Source organism: Octopus bimaculoides, chromosome 6, assembly GCF_046866305.1.
Source record: "Octopus bimaculoides isolate indiv1 chromosome 6, ASM4686630v1, whole genome shotgun sequence".
NCBI lineage: Eukaryota > Metazoa > Mollusca > Cephalopoda > Octopoda > Octopodidae > Octopus > Octopus bimaculoides.
Window position 1 is genome coordinate 94494118 of NC_142933.1, and position 15759 is coordinate 94509876.

Consider the following 15759-nt stretch of genomic DNA (forward strand, 5'->3'; position numbering starts at 1 on the left):
GTGCTTTAAAAGACATGCAATAACATTAGAAATTTCTAGAATATTTATTTATTCATTTTTTAACAATAACAGCTCTCAGCCATTGTTATATTTTTATCTTTTATTTTATTGTATTTATTTTATACTGAAAAAAATCTTCCCAAAATAATAAATGAAAAAAAAAAAAAAGGAGCACTTCTCACATTTTTGCTTCAATTGACAAGTCCCTCTTTTGTTTCCTTTCCTTTATTTGTTTGAAAATAAGGGCACCGAGTTTTCCTAAACTCAAAGAGCAATAATGAGTAAACTGCAGAGTTTCCAGGTCAGAGACAAAAGCTACAAAAGGGCCCATTGTTGCAAAACACTTTAATCAAATCTTCCCTTGATTTCACTCCCCAGCTCCTCTAATCCCTGACTCACGCCCACAAAATCTTTACAGTTGTAAGGAAGTAAAAGATATTAATCAGGAACAAAAGAGAATAAGAATATAATAATTTTGGGAGGTTTTTAAAGCTGCATTCCCACCTTAATATAACATATGTTATCAAGATCACATCGAAATTTCTAAATATCTATCTATGTATCTATCTAGCTATCTAAGTTTCCATCAAATTAATTTAAACTCATTACATCTTTATATGTAACTATTTACACTCAAACACACAGCAGTTAGCGCTTGTGTAATACTCCCAAATTTATCAATTTGCTTTAATCAGTGTCATTTGCATGTATAATATAAATTAAACATCTGTTTAACCCTTTCATTACCATATTTCTGTTGAAATACAGTGACACTGTTTCAGATAATTTTGAAAACAATGAAAAATTTAGCAAAACAATTTTATCTGTTTTTTCTTAATAATATTTACATTTGAAAAAGCAAGCAACCATTGTAGTGTGGTCAATTAAGTCTATGTATTTACTTCACTTCCTAGTCATCCTTTCAGGTCATTTCTATTCTGACACAAATGATTTTGAGAAAAGCTGTAAACATCAAACAAACTTATTCCCACACTGCCTTATAAATTTAGACATAAGGGAAAACAAACAAACAAACACTATTTATTTACATGTTTCAAACCACTCTACAAGTCTGGGGATTCTTTTATTAGAATTCAGACAACATCAGTCCTTTCTATGTGTGTTGTTGTTGTTGTTGTTGTTGTGTGACCTGAGGTCAGCTCTGAGTGGATAGTACATATCAGGACATAGAGATATCAAATAGGTAGTCAAATGAATAACAAGGTTTGATCTAGAGCAGTGATTCCCAACCTGGGGTCTATGCACCTCTGGTGGTCCGCAAAGGTAGAACTGGGGATCTGTGAACTAAATTCAAAATTCCATATATATATATGTCTCTCTCACCAAGGTCATCAGCTGTCGAACGCCGACGAAGGGAAATAACCCTGAAATCCGGATACGTTCGTGCTGCTGATCGAGGTGAGAGGGATAACTTCCCTTGGCAAACAGGACACAGTCGTGTGTCGATAAGCCAGCTGGAGGAGATGTCCTCCTGGGGCTAAAAGCAACAGTAACATCCACCCCTAGGGGTCAGCCACACTTAAGTGGCAATATACTACACTTTATCGTGCAGTTACTGTTAATACTTCATTTAGAGAATTAACATTGCTTGTTTTCACCTTTTCAATATCAGTGAAGAATTTCACTGGAAAAGAAGATATAAGTTTGCCAGGTTTTTGTCTCTCTCACCAAGGTCATCAGCTGTCGAACGCCGACGAAGGGAAATAACCCTGAAATCCGGATACGTTCGTGCTGCTGATCGAGGTGAGAGGGATAACTTCCCTTGGCAAACAGGACACAGTCGTGTGTCGATAAGCCAGCTGGAGGAGATGTCCTCCTGGGGCTAAAAGCAACAGTAACATCCACCCCTAGGGGTCAGCCACACTTAAGTGGCAATATACTACACTTTATCGTGCAGTTACTGTTAATACTTCATTTAGAGAATTAACATTGCTTATATATATATATATATATATATATATATATATGTATATATATATATGTATGTGTGCATGTGTGTGTGTGTGTGTGTGTGTGTGTGTAGAGTGTTAGGTGTGATGTACAGAATTAAATATTGAAAAAAAAGTCGTCAGAATTTTGGAATAACTTCTTTCATTTATTTTATACATATATTAGCGTTTTCGTTCGTCTTTCGAACTTGTCAAATATAATTCTGTGAAAATACAGAGATCTTGCTTATTTATATAAAACAGGTGTTTTGGGGGGTTTTGTTTATAACAGAACATTGTTTTGTTTTTTTGTTTTTTGGGGGTGAGGCCATTTCAAAAGTTATTCCAAAATTCTGACGACTTTTTTTTCAATATATATATATATATATATATATATATATATATATATATATATATATACATACACATATATATATTATTATTTATTATCCGCCCTTTTAAAGCCTAGCCAGGCTCATGGGCCCAGTTTCCCTGACTGGGTGATGCGTTGTGCCCTTGAGCAAAACACTTCATTTCACTCCACTTCAATCAGTGGGGAATGTTGGCCTGCTCATCTAGCCAGTGGGGTGGTGCCATTTGAAAGCTAAAACATATATAAAATGATGTTTAGAAATCAAATCATAATAACAGCTACAATGGATATTGCTTCTGCCTGGTTGTATGTAGTTTTCTCGTTAACAGGGAAACTAATTTTGGAATGTGACTCGTCATTTAAAGAACAGAACTGATGAAACGATGGTGAGTGGTGAAGGGTGAGGTGGAAAAAGGGAGCAGGTTTGTGATGTCAGTTGAGAACAAAGCTGAGAAGATGGCGGCATCATAATAGGGGACAATGAGTCAGAGTAGGAAACCTCATTGATCTTAGAAAATGTGAAAGAAAATAGGTTAGAGAGAGAGGGGAGGGGGAGAAACACGGAGCAACAAGAACAGAAGAAAGAAAAGAAGAAAAAAGAAAGAAGGAAGGAAGGAGAGAAATATAAGAGCTAAAAATGAAGTGTTACTATTATTGCAGATTTTATAAGATTTGTTCTGTGAAAGTTTCTGTCAAATTAGTTGTCATCTCATTTGGAAACAAACTTGATGCTTAAGGAAAATTAGGGGAGATAGAGAGAGAGAGAGAGAGACTCAGAGAGAGAGAGAGGCTCAGAGAGAGAGAGAGAGAGTAGGGGATTGTGAAAGAAGGGACATTTGACTATAAAACCTCTACTTTAAATGTACTTGTGTGTGTGTGTGTGTGTGTGTGTGTGTGTGTGTGTGTGTGTGTGTGTGAGAGAGAGAGAGATGCTCAGCATGGCAGTGTTGTTAAGAATCACATGGCTTGAAGTTCAGTTCTATTGTGGAAGTGTCTTTGACAAGTATCTTTGGGCAAGTGTCTTTTACTACAGGCTCAGACCAACTGAAGCCGTGTGAGAAAATTTGATAGATGGAAACTAAATGAATGCAATTATGAATGTTCGTTTCTGTGGTTGCTTACAATTGTGCTGAGCAAAAGTTGTATGCTACAAGCAGAGTTCTTATCAATCCTCTTATCAACAAATCGTCTGCTCACTTCACGCCTTTCAAAGACATGTAAAATATGAGTTCTCTTCCTGGAAAAACTAGGACAAGGGGCTAGCAACAAGGAACTCATCTAACTGTAAAGCATCATCATCATCATCGTTTAACGTCCGTTTTCCATACTAGATTTGACTGAGGACTAGTGAAACCAGATGGCTACACCAGGCTCCAATCTGATTTGGCAGAGTTTCTACAGCTGGATGCCCTTCCTAACGCCAACCACTCCGAGAGTGTAGTGGGTGCTTTTACATGCCACCGGCACGAAGGCCAGTCAGGCGGTACTGGCAACGGCCACACTCAAAATGGTGTATTTTATGTGCCACCAGCACACGAGCCAGTCCAGGGGCACTGGCAACGATCTCGCTCAAAAGTCCTTACACATGCCACGGGCACAAGTGCCAGAAAGGCCACGCTGGGTACAGGTGCCATCCCAATTTCGCTTTCGCTTGCCCCAATAAGTCTTTGCAAGCTGAGTTTCGTGTCCAATGAAGGAGACGACGTTAGCATGGGTGCCAGTCGTCGATTTTAGTTCGATTTCGATTTCACTTGCCTCAATAGGTCTTCGCAAATGGAGTTTAGTGTCCAATATATATATATATATATATATATACATACACACACACACACACACACACACACACACACACACACACATATGTACATACATATCCTTTGTTCCCAAGCATTAAACTAACACATCTGCTTGTTGTTCCTACACCTGTCTTTGTGTTTTGCTTTCTGCAAATTTGAACTATATATATATATTTATCTGTATAAAACACTAATGGTACATTACTTTCAGATACGTAGTTGTAGGCAATCAAGTTCATTATTGCGTTAACATCATTTGTAATCCGAAGTTGTATACTGGGGATGATATTTGTTTTGTTCTGTTCTTGCAGTTGAATTCTTACACAAATATGATTACAATGTGAAGTAAACATCCAAGAAGAGCTATCAATGTAATACACAATAGCTTGTGTCATATTCTGCTTGTAGAAAATTACAGATTAATATACATTCTACTTAGTTGAACTTAACAGATTCACCTTACAATCCAGTATCACAATATTGGACAAAATTAGGAAACTTAAGTAGGAAAGATGATTCAAACATTTACATTTGTGCAATTTGATTTAATATTGGAGCTTTATTGTGGCACAAGTGGTGACCCTAATCACACAATGGACTGTAATGACAACCTCACCAGTGAGGTGTGGTTCATGGCAATGGAGACAGAGTGTTGGGAAAAGCAGACAATATTCAGAGGAATATTTGCAGCAATATCTAGCTGCACAAGGGAGAAAATCACTTGCATTAGATAGTTTACTCTATTGGTTTTATACATTTATATGCCAGACTTGTTTGGTGAACTTTTGGCAAAATCCTAATAACCAAAATCCTAATAAGTAGGAAGGTAGATAAAACACAAACCCCTTCAGGTAGATGGCCCTGCTCAGTATGTAGAAAAGGAGTAGGTAGTAACTCTATAAGATGTACCCGGTGCAAGCTATGGACACATAAGAGGTGCAGCAACATCAAAGGCAGGTTAACTAGCAAGTTAGTTTTTGTTTGTGGCAGATGTTCAGGTGCAATAAAGACTGCAAACAAACAGGAAACAACTTCTATCTCATTCCAGGGTGAAAAACTAGAGGTAGTCGATAGCTTCCGCTATCTGGGCGACCAAGTTAGTAGTGGGGGTGGGTGCGCTGAAAGTGTAGCTGCTAGAATAAGAATAGCCTGGGCAAAGTTTAGAGAGCTCTTACCCCTGCTGGCGACAAAGGGACTCTCACTCAGAGTAAAAGGCAGACTGTATGACGCATGCATACGAACAACCATGCTACATGGCAGTGAAACATGGGCTGTAACTGCTGAGGACATACGTAAGCTCGCAAGGAATGAAGCCAGTATGCTCCGTTGGATGTGTAATGTCAATGTGAATACCCGTCAGAGTGTAAGTATCTTGAGAGAAAAGCTGAACATTAGAAGCATCAGTTGTGGCGTGCAAGAGAGACGATTGCGCTGGTATGGACATGTGGTGAGAATGGAGGAGGATAGCTGCGTGAAAAAGTGCCACACCCTAACAGTTGAGGGAACCCGTGGAAGAGGTAGGCCCAGGAAGACCTGGGCTGAGGTGGTGAGGCAAGACCTTCGTACATTGGGCCTCACCGAGGCGATGACTACGGACCGAGACCTTTGGAAATGGGCTGTGCGTGAGAAGACCCGGCAAGCCAAGTAAGATCGTTGCCAGTGCCCCTGGACTGGTTCTTGTGCGGGTGGCACATGAGATGCACCATTTTGAGCGTGGCCGTTGCCAGTACCGCCTGACTGGCTCCTGTAGGATTTTCGAGCGAGATCGTTGCCAGTGCCCCTGGACTGGCTTGTGCGGGTGGCACATAAAAGACACCATTTCGAGCGTGGCCGTTTTCGTGCGGGTGACACGTAAAAGCACCCACTACACTCTCTGAGTGGTTGGCGTTAGGAAGGGCATCCAGCTGTAGAAACTCTGCCAAATCAGACTGGAGCCTGGTGTTGCCATCCGGTTTCACCAGTCCTCAGTCAAATCGTCCAACCCATGCTAGCATGGAAAGCGGACGTTAAACGATGATGATGATGATGATGATGGTTGCTTTGTCATATTCTGAGCCCTTTTCTGGGATATGCCTATACAGTCTTTTCTCTGTTGTCATTTCATAGTGAGGGCATAGCTTTCCATGATCGTAGGTCCCAAATCAGTCATGTCTGTGGATATATTTCTTCTTAGCCAGGACTGGGCAGCCAGAGTAAATATGATTTATTGTTTCTTCCCCATCACCATATATTCTGAAGTTCCTTATTGTATTTTTCTTCATTATGTATTTTTGGTGGTTTCTGATGGGGAGGCTTTCATCCTGTGCCACAAATGAAAACTCTACAGTCTCTGCTTTGAGTCCTGAGCTTCCCAACCAGTGTTGGGGTTTTATTTTCTTTTCTGTTTGACTTAGGCCAGTATTTGTTATGGAAGGGCTTTCTTGCCATTGTTTTATCATATTTTGTAGTTCCAGTTTTAGTTGTGATTTTTGTTGCTTAACAGCTTTTGTTGTTTATTTTCTTTCACATTTATCTGGCATTATGACCTCTTTGTAGCATATTCAGTTTTTTTTTAGTTTTGATCCTCTTTTGCAGCTCTTTGTAACAGTTTTCCATGGCTCTGGACTTCGATATCTCTGTAGTCTTATGATGAATATTTTATAATAGTCTTCCAGTTATATAAGGTCTCTAACAGCTTCCATTTGTTGTAGATATAACTTTTCTATGTTAGATTTTGGATGGTGTATTCTAAATTCCATCATTATTGTCAGTCTCTTCCTGTCTAGTTTGTTTAGCTCATTTAGTGTCCAGTTATGGGACTTCCCCATAAAGACTGAATAATCAAACAGATTAAAACACACACAAGCACAAATCTAATATAATAAATCATATGTACCTAAGACATTTAAAGAAAATGTTGAAATGTGAGACAATGATAGTAATGTTAATCACAACTCTAGAAGGGTTTATTTCTTAAATAGGAATAAATGCTACCAATAAAGTATGTATAACACAAGATTAATGAGTTGGTAAGTTTAACAATAATTTTCTGCTCAGCAAAAAATATAAAACATTTTCGTTGTTGTTATTAATATAAAATACTAAGTTGTTATTTTTGAAATTGTTTCAGAATTGTTAAAAGTACAGCATATTAATTTTGAATCCTTTATCTGACAAGTGCACTGTACAAAAGAAGCGAATGCATTGTTAGGGACATACAATGTGCCTAGGTAACATGTCCATATCAATGCAAATATCAAAGAACTGTCAGAAGATCCACATGGATTGGCCAGTCTAAATATTTTGTAACTTAGAAAGACGGTACAAAGACAGGAATGGGACAATGCTGTGTTAGAGAAGACCTCACCAGCATTTTCAAGCAGAGAGAAGTGGACATAAGAGTAATGATGATGAAGATGATGGTGATGATGATGAGGATAATAATGATGACAATGATGATGATGATGGTGATTATGACACAAGGCCAGAAGTTCTGATGGGGAGGAGGTAAACTAATGCCATATAAACACTAGTAATTGAATGGTTCTTTATGTTATCAAAATCTGGAAGCTCACCTTGGGAGAAGATGAAATCAGAGCCACAAGAGCAGGAAAAAATAGTTGTTCTCAATTAGTAGTGATGTAGGGATAAACAAAGAAAAAAGAAACATAACAAAACAAACATCAAAAATTCAAGCCATCCTTAAATACAATCTCAAAAAACATAAAATTACTGGGCTCAGCACATTCAAAAGCAGGATCCATCCCATAAATTGAATATATGAAAAACTATCTTAGCACACTTGTTCTCAGCTGCACTGGTATGGACATGTGCATTTTGTATGTCTCTACCAATGCATCCACCTCTCCTGGACACCACATTTGGCAGGGAAAGAATTTTGAATTAATCTGCGAGGTTTTTAGCAATTCTAAAACAATTTCAAAAATAACAACTTAGATTTCTTGTATGATGATCATGATGATGATGACAAGATGATAATGATGATGATGAAGAAGTTGATAATGGCAGCAACAATAACAACAGCAAAAATTTTGTTTTACTTTTCAGTATTTTTTCAAATGTAGATTTAATATGTAATTCAGAAACTGTGGGATTCAAATAGTTTTGAGTTTAAAACAGAACTTACATAAACAGCTATGTTCCCATAGAAGATATAAAACAACAATAGAAACTGTTCAGGCGTTCAAATTGTTCTTTATGATACTAACTTACCTTAGACTGACTCTACGATAAGGATACAAACAGCATATTTTAAAATGCTCACATTTCTATCAAAACATTCCAATTTTATGAAAGAAAATATAATTCTCCAAATATTAAAATAAAAACAGAAAAGGTTTTTATCAAATACCTCAAACTTTGAGTTATTTTCAGCATAGTACAGAAAAAAAAATTGTATTTCACAAGAAATGATAAGCAAAGAAAATGTTTCTGTTACTAGAAAGTATTCCTCTCTTTTGAAAGGGTGGTGTAAACCAAGTCCTAAAATTTCTCCTCCATTTCAAAGACAACTTTACCCCTAGTAAATATATTTACAAGGCTTTTGCGGAATATTTTGTTACAAAATCCATACACCAAGGGATTTAAAGATGAATTTAGTATCCAAGTACGATATAAAGCTACTTTCAAAATCTGTAACAAGTTAGAATCTTTGCAGTATGGATATATGACAAAGAAGACAAAAGTTGGTGAAAAACTGACAAAAAACAAAACAGAAATTGAGATAAGTACAATATTTATACGAGTGATTCCTCGTTGTTTGAGAGCTTCTTCTTTACCTTGTTTTTTCTTGAAATGCTGAGTAACAGTCTTCTGAACAAACAAATAAAGTACAGTCATGGTTGGGTAAAATATAATGAAAATAATTAATCCTGCTAGAGTGTATGACCAGACAGATGCCCTTGTAAGGTCAAAGTCACATATCATATATATCTTATTTTCATGGGTAAAGGGAATGCCTTCAAAGTAAAACAGATTTGGCAGTCCCAATGCAACTGATGTTACAGTTATGAAAATAATAAGAGTTTGCCGTAGTTTTGGAGTAATTTGTTTGCCATTTGGACAACGTACTTTTCTGAATCTTTCAATGGCAATAATAAGCAGAATCAAGGATGATATGGCAGAACAGTTGAAGACAACAAACTTGTATAATTTACACAAATATTTTGATTGTATTGCCGGGTAGAGTTCAGCCATTTCCAGAGGCATTCCAAAGATACATCCAATCAGATCAATGACAGCTAGTAAAAGGATGAAAGTTTCTACATTACAAATGGGTTGCATTCATGTTGAAACAAGTGTATAGTTTCTAGTTTAATATGTACAATGTATATATGTTGATTGTTGATATATATAAATATGGCTGTGTTTGTGTGTGTGTGTATATATATATATATATGATGATGATGATGATCTTCTCTCCCGCCATGCCTCTGTCTACCCCTCCATCCTCTCTCTCCCCTTCGTAGTTTTTCCTTAAGGTCTTCAGGTTCTGGCTATATATAAATGAGAAACCCATTCTAAATTATCTCGCTGACGTACTACGACGAAATACCCAAGATGCAGATAAGATAGAGATTTTTTTATTTATTTACGGCCTCAAACATCTCAATACCTTGCGCTTTAGTTTTGCCCCCTATTATTTATCTTGTTTCTCTCCATGAAATTCAATTGAATTCAGTTGTTGTCTTAAATTCATGCTTATTCATTTTCTAAGCTTCCTAAATTCATGCTACGTTATATTCTAATCACCCAGATTTCATTGCTCTTTTAAAAAATTACGATTTATGCATTGTTGTCTCTCAAATATTTAAAATCTACAATTAAGAGCCCTATCTACTCGCTGGCGGTAACCCGCCCTCCCACCCCCTCCACCGGAAGTTCATTCCTCTGTCATCCCTCTGTCATCCCACCCCCTCCACCGGAAGTTCATTCCTCTGTCATCCCACCCCCTCCACCGGAAGTTCATTCCTCTGTCATCCCACCCCCTCCACCGGAAGTTCATTCCTCTGTCATCCCACCCCCTCCACCGGAAGTTCATTCCTCTGTCATCCCACCCCCTCCACCGGAAGTTCATTCCTCTGTCATCCCACCCCCTCCACCGGAAGTTCATTCCTCTGCCATCCCACCCCCTCCACTGGAAGTTCATTTCTCTGTCATCCCTCTGTCATCCCACCCCCTCCACCGGAAGTTCATTCCTCTGTCATCCCACCCCTCCACCGGAAGTTCATTCCTCTGTCATCCCACCCCCTCCACCGGAAGTTCATTCCTCTGTCATCCCACCCCCTCCACCGGAAGTTCATTCCTCTGTCATCCCGCCCCCTCCACCGGAAGTTCATCCCTCTGTCATCCTGTCAACCTCGGCTGTCTCCCGGAACCCATCTAGTGGCCTTGGCCATCCTCTCCCCTACCCTTGGGTAGCGCATTAAGGTTGAGAAATGTTTGCAGGTTGTAGGTACTGTTTTGCTTATGAATTCTTCCAATTGCAAGTTTTCTTTTCAGGTACACGACACTGCTTTTCCCCTTCCCAGGCTACAGGCCCACACCCCCAACACCCATACTGTTAGGATTGGCACTCTCAACGTCGGCACGCTGAAAGGTAGATCTGGTGAAATTGTTGAGATGCTTGAACGGAGATGCGTAGATATGTGCTGCATCCAGGAAGTAAGATGGAGAGGAGGTTCTGCAAGGTTCCTCACAGGCAAAGAACACAGGTACAAGATTTTCTGGGCAGGGAACACTGACGGGGTCGGGGGCGTAGGAATACTTCTAGCGGAGAAATGGGTGGATAAGGTAATCGAGGTCGTTAGAGTAAGAGACAGAGTACTTAAGATCAGACTAGTGCTTCATCATAGATTAGCTACTGTCATCTCAGCCTATGCACCTCAACCTGGGCTACCAGATGGTCTGAAAGACCAATTCTATGACACCCTTTTGCAAACTACCTCGTCGACGAGTGACAGGGACCTTCTCTTTGTGGCTGGAGACTTCAACGGGCATGTCGGACGTCGTGCTGGGGGCTTCCATGGCATACATGGAGGCTATGGCTTCGGTTCCCGCAACGAGGAGGGAACCAGACTGCTGGATGCAACCAATCTTATGGTCTGCAATACCAACTTCAGGAAACCTGCCAGTCACCTAGTCACCTACCGCTCCGGCAGACACTCTAGCCAAATCGACTACATCCTCGCCAGAAATAGGGAAAGAGGGCGGCTTATAAATGCCAAAACCTACCCTGGCGAAGAATGTACCCCACAACATAGATTAGTAGTTAGCGACTTTGGGATCAAGGCAAAATGGGTGCCCAGAATTAGACAGGCTTGGAGAAGAAGGGTGTGGAAGCTTAAAGACCCTGCAAACGGACAGAGACTTAGAGACAAGTTACTTGAAGCATTTAACGAAATAGAAGGGGATATAGCATCATACAACGTGGAAGACAATTGGAGATTTCTGCGGGACAACCTGTTGAAAGCCACCGACCAGATTTGTGGGTGGTGTAAGGTCCCCTCCCAACCCAGAGTAACGTGGTGGTGGAACAAGGAGGTAGACAGGGCTATTAGACAAAAGAAACAAGCTTGGAAGGACTGGAAGAACGGTGGTAGCAGGGAATTGTACCAATGTGCCAGAAGGGAGGCTAGGCGACAGGTTTATTTAGCCAGAGGGGAAGCAGATAAGGAAAGATTTGCCAATGTTCTGCGCCGTGAGGACCAAAGACTCGAGGTATTTCGTGTTGCAAGACAGTGTAGGAGAGAGAATAGTGATGTTGTAGGAGAGAAATGTGTTCGCATGGATGATGGTACGCTTGCATTAAATGAGGATGCAAAGAAAGAGGTCTGGAGATGCCACTACGATAGATTGCTTAATAAAGAGAATGAATGGGAGAAAGAGAGCCTGCCTTATGTCGACCCAATAGAGGGACCAGCTATCCGAGTTGATAGTACCAGGGTAGATAAAGCAATTAAGAGTATGAAGACCGGGAAAGCCCCCGGCCCATCAGGAATCACTGCAGAGATGCTCAAAATATCTGGCAGTGTTGGCTATAGCCTAGTCACCCGTATTACGAACCAGGTGATACACGAAGGAGTCATACCCTATGACTGGTGTAGCAGCATCATAGTCAACTGCTACAAAGGTAAAGGGGACGCTTTAGATACAAATAATTACAGAGGCATCAAGCTGTTAGATCAGGTTATGAAAGTTACAGAGAGGGTCATAGCCCAACTAATTAGGGAGCGAATCAATTTAGATGAGATGCAGTTTGGGTTCGTGCCAGGTAAAAGCACTACTGATGCCTTATTTCTAGTGAGACAGTTGCAAGAGAAATACCTAGCCAAGGATAAACCTCTGTACCTGGCTTTCGTTGACATGGAGAAAGCCTTTGACAGGGTCCCCCGATCCCTTATCTGGTGGTCAATGAGGAAACTTGGGATAGAAGAATGGCTAGTGAGAGCTGTGCGAGCCATGTACAGAGATGCGGCCAGTAAGGTGAGGGTTGGAAATGAGTACAGCAATGAATTCCGGGTAGAGGTAGGGGTCCACCAAGGTTCCGTCCTCAGCCCCCTATTATTTACCATAGTCCTCCAGGCAATCACAGAGGAGTTCAAGACAGGTTGCCCCTGGGAGCTCCTCTATGCTGATGACCTTGCCCTAATTGCGGAGTCACTATCAGAACTAGAGGAGAAGTTTCAGGTGTGGAAGCAAGGTCTAGAATTGAAGGGCCTTAGAGTCAACCTAGCTAAAACCAAAATCCTAATAAGTAGGAAGGTAGATAAAACACAAACCCCTTCAGGTAGATGGCCCTGCTCAGTATGTAGAAAAGGAGTAGGTAGTAACTCTATAAGATGTACCCGGTGCAAGCTATGGACACATAAGAGGTGCAGCAACATCAAAGGCAGGTTAACTAGCAAGTTAGTTTTTGTTTGTGGCAGATGTTCAGGTGCAATAAAGACTGCAAACAAACAGGAAACAACTTCTATCTCATTCCAGGGTGAAAAACTAGAGGTAGTCGATAGCTTCCGCTATCTGGGCGACCAAGTTAGTAGTGGGGGTGGGTGCGCTGAAAGTGTAGCTGCTAGAATAAGAATAGCCTGGGCAAAGTTTAGAGAGCTCTTACCCCTGCTGGCGACAAAGGGACTCTCACTCAGAGTAAAAGGCAGACTGTATGACGCATGCGTACGAACAACCATGCTACATGGCAGTGAAACATGGGCTGTAACTGCTGAGGACATACGTAAGCTCGCAAGGAATGAAGCCAGTATGCTCCGTTGGATGTGTAATGTCAATGTGAATACCCGTCAGAGTGTAAGTATCTTGAGAGAAAAGCTGAACATTAGAAGCATCAGTTGTGGCGTGCAAGAGAGACGATTGCGCTGGTATGGACATGTGGTGAGAATGGAGGAGGATAGCTGCGTGAAAAAGTGCCACACCCTAACAGTTGAGGGAACCCGTGGAAGAGGTAGGCCCAGGAAGACCTGGGCTGAGGTGGTGAGGCAAGACCTTCGTACATTGGGCCTCACCGAGGCGATGACTACGGACCGAGACCTTTGGAAATGGGCTGTGCGTGAGAAGACCCGGCAAGCCAAGTAAGATCGTTGCCAGTGCCCCTGGACTGGTTCTTGTGCGGGTGGCACATGAGATGCACCATTTTGAGCGTGGCCGTTGCCAGTACCGCCTGACTGGCTCCTGTAGGATTTTCGAGCGAGATCGTTGCCAGTGCCCCTGGACTGGCTTGTGCGGGTGGCACATAAAAGACACCATTTCGAGCGTGGCCGTTTTCGTGCGGGTGACACGTAAAAGCACCCACTACACTCTCTGAGTGGTTGGCGTTAGGAAGGGCATCCAGCTGTAGAAACTCTGCCAAATCAGACTGGAGCCTGGTGTTGCCATCCGGTTTCACCAGTCCTCAGTCAAATCGTCCAACCCATGCTAGCATGGAAAGCGGACGTTAAACGATGATGATGATGATGATGATATATATATATATATATATATATATATCTGTATAAAAGACTGATGAAGCAGTGATTTCAGAGATATCCTTGCAGGTAGGCAACTTGGTTAGTGCATTAACATCATCTGTAATCCAAACTAGTATACTGCGGATGATATGTGTTTTGTTCTGTTGGAGTTGAGTTCTTATATAAATGTAATGACAATGTGAAGTAAACACCCACAGAGACTTATCAAAAGAATATACAATAGCTTGTGTTGTATTCTGCTCATATGAGGTTATAGATTCATCCTGCCTTTTTTAAATTATATTCCACTTGGAATATTTGACTCACCAAAATCGGAAAACCTAAGTAGGAAGGATGATTCAAACACTTACATTTCATCTATTTGCTATTTTTAATATTGCAACTTTTCTGTGGTACTTTACTGTTTAGAAGTGGCATCCCTAGTTGCACAATGGACTTAAATGATCACCTCATCAGTGAGTTGTGACTCTTGGCAATGGAAGCAGAGTGCTGTGATAATCAGGCGATATTCCAGCAATATCTAGCTGCATGGAGAGAAAAATCACCTGATTTAGACAGATTACTGTATGGTCTATATATATATATATATATATGTCAGACTTGTTCAATGACCTTTTGGCAGGGGGATACCAAAACTCACAACAGTAGTTTTGATGAGAAAAAACTGAAACAAGGGGAACCACATGGATAATTTTCAGTACATAACTTTTGCTCAGAGTACATTTTAAGGTTTTGGCCAAGATGTTTGCAAGGAGTTTGGCACTTGTCTTCAATAGTCTAAATGGTGATGTACAAACATGAATATATGAATATATTACAACCTCCATCTCATGCACTACATGATAGAGAGGGTGGGTAATGAACATGGTATAAGTGAGCCCTGATCAGTTCAGGTCAATTATACCTAGTATCATCCATCAATATTTGGTAGCAATACTCACAACAGCTAGTTTGAGGAGCTGGATAGCTACTAAGTATAGCAGCATTTGCTTAGTGGTGAGGGTGAATACTGTCCAATGTTGTTGTAGGGTACTTGACAGATGGAAGCATTATACTGCTCAGTACTTTGTTTACTTCAGATCTCAAGGTGTAAACAACACTAAAAATGATAACAGGGTCAACAATTTCATGTAGAAATGTGTAGAGGTGATAGATGCCAATATCATTTTAGAGTTGATGAAATGGGTACTCATTAAGTTCTGGGGATGATGTTATCAACTTACTCCCTCCCACTAAATTTAAGGCTTCATGCCTACACTAACTCATACTGGCACAGGAAAACTGATGTAAGTTGAAAGAACAGCACTCTACCTGTACTCACACCTTTGACCATTTAGCACTGATATCCATCATTCACTTTCATCATTTATCCACCTCTAGCTACTCTTCATTCTCTAGTGTTGATGCCACAATAAAATGCAACCTGCACACCCTCTGAGAGTAGGTTCAATCTCAAGTCATACTCAGCTCAGCTGTCTTTGAAATAAAAATGAAGAAAGAATGTCATCATCATCCTTTAATGTCCGTTTTCCATGCTGGAGAGCTGCACCAGGTTCCAGTCTGATATGGCTTGGCTTCTACACCTGAATGCCTTTCCTAATGCTAACCAATTTACAGGGTTCTGGTGTTTTTAATGTAGCACCAGTATGAGCACTTTTATGTAG

The 15759-nt window shown here is 40.5% G+C and overlaps 2 protein-coding genes across 4 annotated transcripts in view; both read right to left on the bottom strand.

The window, feature by feature from the left end:
• LOC106869477 (cytochrome c oxidase assembly protein ctaG) overlaps positions 1-15759 on the bottom strand; it is a 216635-nt gene that overhangs the window by 130533 nt on the left and 70343 nt on the right. The window lies entirely within an intron of this gene.
• On the bottom strand, positions 8572-9961 carry LOC149135308 (neuropeptide FF receptor 2-like). Its single transcript, XM_089353284.1, has one exon. It carries the CDS (start codon positions 9399-9401, stop codon positions 8601-8603), a length of 801 nt encoding a protein of 266 aa, XP_089209410.1. The 5' UTR covers positions 9402-9961; the 3' UTR covers positions 8572-8600.

What these genes read in the sequence shown, in the direction of transcription:
- LOC149135308 (XM_089353284.1), bottom strand. Translation starts at nt 9,401, where the DNA reads ATGCAACCCATTTGTAATGTAGAAACTTTCATCCTTTTACTAGCTGTC.